This window comes from Glycine soja, chromosome 8 (assembly GCF_004193775.1).
Source record: "Glycine soja cultivar W05 chromosome 8, ASM419377v2, whole genome shotgun sequence".
Taxonomy (NCBI): Eukaryota; Viridiplantae; Streptophyta; class Magnoliopsida; order Fabales; family Fabaceae; genus Glycine; species Glycine soja.
In genome coordinates, this window is record NC_041009.1 from 27,220,141 (window position 1) to 27,222,044 (window position 1,904).

Here is a 1,904-nt window from a genome sequence, read left to right on the forward strand (position 1 = left end):
TAGGGCCCTGGGATTTCCAGTTTTGATCACGGGCCTCTTCCAGTTCTACGGAGTGCATGTCACCCCCAGCAAGGTAATCCGGCCGCCAATCACCCGAGCCTTCATCGAGAAGTACTGCACGCCTAGGCAGGTGCAGGGTGACGCACATCAGACCGCGGGTGCATCGCCACCACCTCGGCAGGCCGATTCGGCTGGACCACTGAGTGTGGAGCAGTATCTATAGCATGTGGTTTGCCAGCGGGCGACCAACCACCATGGATAGGTGCATATACATGAGTGTATCTACCTGTTCAGCCTCAGCTAGTAGGGGCAGGGTTCCACCCCTTTTGTATGCCCAACCCCGAAGTAGTTTCGGGTTGAGGTCGCGTGGCCTGGAGACTGGCCCGATGCCCAGACAGGGGAGAAGCTTGCAGAATCCAATTTGGACGAGGATATGACTAACCTACTCAGTTTCTTCGGAGGGAGCGAAGCCACATGACCAAGGTCACCGCACTTTTAATTCCATTGTGATTTACATTAATGCTTTCAGTTATTGTTTTTGTTGTGATCTAACATTACTGCTTTCAGTTATTGTTTTTGTTTCCACTGTAATCTGGAATTACGGCTCTCAGTTGTTTTGTCACTATTTTTCATTGCAACTTATCATTGCATTTTTTCCGTTTACTTTGTGATTTGACGTAGGTAGGCCGTGTGTACCCTCGTTTGCACGACTTTTCAGAAAAGAAAAAATATATATATATATGTGATCGCAGATATCAACTTTGTCATAATAATAAATAATAATAATAATATAATAAATAAAAATACTTTGGTTAACTAAAAGCAGACATGTTTTGGGAATGAAATAACTTTTGGCCTTTCTTTGGAAAAAAAGGGGATTTACTAATCGTGACACAAAGGTTTTGCCGAAGAAAAATGTGTGTACGCGCCTGAAGGATGAATGCTGTGAAAATTTTTCGAACGCCCAAAATAGACTCGAATAAATGTATGAGTTGATGAAGGAGTTTACGGGTGAAGGTAGTTCCTCGTCATCCATGTTGGTGAGCACAAGGGCCCCTCTGGAGAAAGCTTTTTTTACGATGAAAGGCCCTTCGTAGCTCGGGGTCCACTTTCCCCTATTGTCTTTTAGGGCTTGGGAGACTTTCTTCAGTACCAGGTCCCCTTCGCTGAACCTGCATGAGCGTACCTTTTTGTCGAAAGCATTCTTCACCCATTTCTGGTAAAAACGCTCGTGGCTCATAGCGGCCAGACGCTTGCCTTCTATGAGATTGAGCTGGTCTAAACGTGCTTGGGCCCACTCCGACTCCATTAATCCAGACTCCACCAAGATTCTTAATGATGGGACTTCCACCTCAAACGGTAGCACGGTCTCCATTTCGTATACCAACGAAAATGGCATTGCCTCGTGATGTGCCATCATTTTCTTCTATTTTCTAAACCCTTTTTGCACCATTTTAATTATTGATTGGTCTTAATTGTCAATTAATTAGGCAGTTTTATTATTTGGGCCCATTCAGCTAATTTGATGTTTTTAATCTAATTTCAGGAATTAATGAAGCATTGGGCTTGAATCTAGCATTGGGCTTGAATCTAGAATTGGGCTTGGACTTGAAGAGGGCAGACTAATTTATTCTATAAAATTAGATCTTATCTTATCTAGATATTATTTAGATTTGAGCTCATCTAGATATTATTTCATCTAGATCTTATCTTATCTTATCTTATCTAGATTTGATTTGATTTTACTTATGGGCTTGGATTTAAAACATGTTTGTAAGCTTTGGGGCTGAAAAAAACTATATAACAGCACCAAGGTTCTAGTTTAGGAGCCCCCCCCCCTCTCTCCCTCGCGGGAGACTCTCTCTCTCTCTCTCCTCTCTCTCTTCTATTTTTCGTTTTTAGTT

General features: G+C 42.8%; 1 protein-coding gene across 1 annotated transcript; it reads right to left on the reverse strand.

Moving 5' to 3' along the window:
* Positions 1 to 300: 300 nt before the first annotated feature.
* On the reverse strand, positions 301 to 1,375 carry LOC114424068. The gene is made up of 2 exons (XM_028390937.1): positions 1,010 to 1,375; positions 301 to 492 (listed from the first exon to the last, which is right to left on the reverse strand). Exons 1-2 carry the CDS (start codon positions 1,373 to 1,375, stop codon positions 301 to 303), a joined length of 558 nt encoding a protein of 185 aa, XP_028246738.1.
* Positions 1,376 to 1,904: the final 529 nt, after the last annotated feature.

Excerpts from the sequence above, each read along its gene's own strand:
- LOC114424068 (XM_028390937.1), bottom strand. The coding sequence starts at position 1,375 with ATGGAGACCGTGCTACCGTTTGAGGTGGAAGTCCCATCATTAAGAATC. Across the intron at positions 493-1,009 it reads ACGAGGAACTACCTTCACCC|TGCGGTGACCTTGGTCATGT; the intron begins GTAAACTCCTTC and ends TGGAATTAAAAG.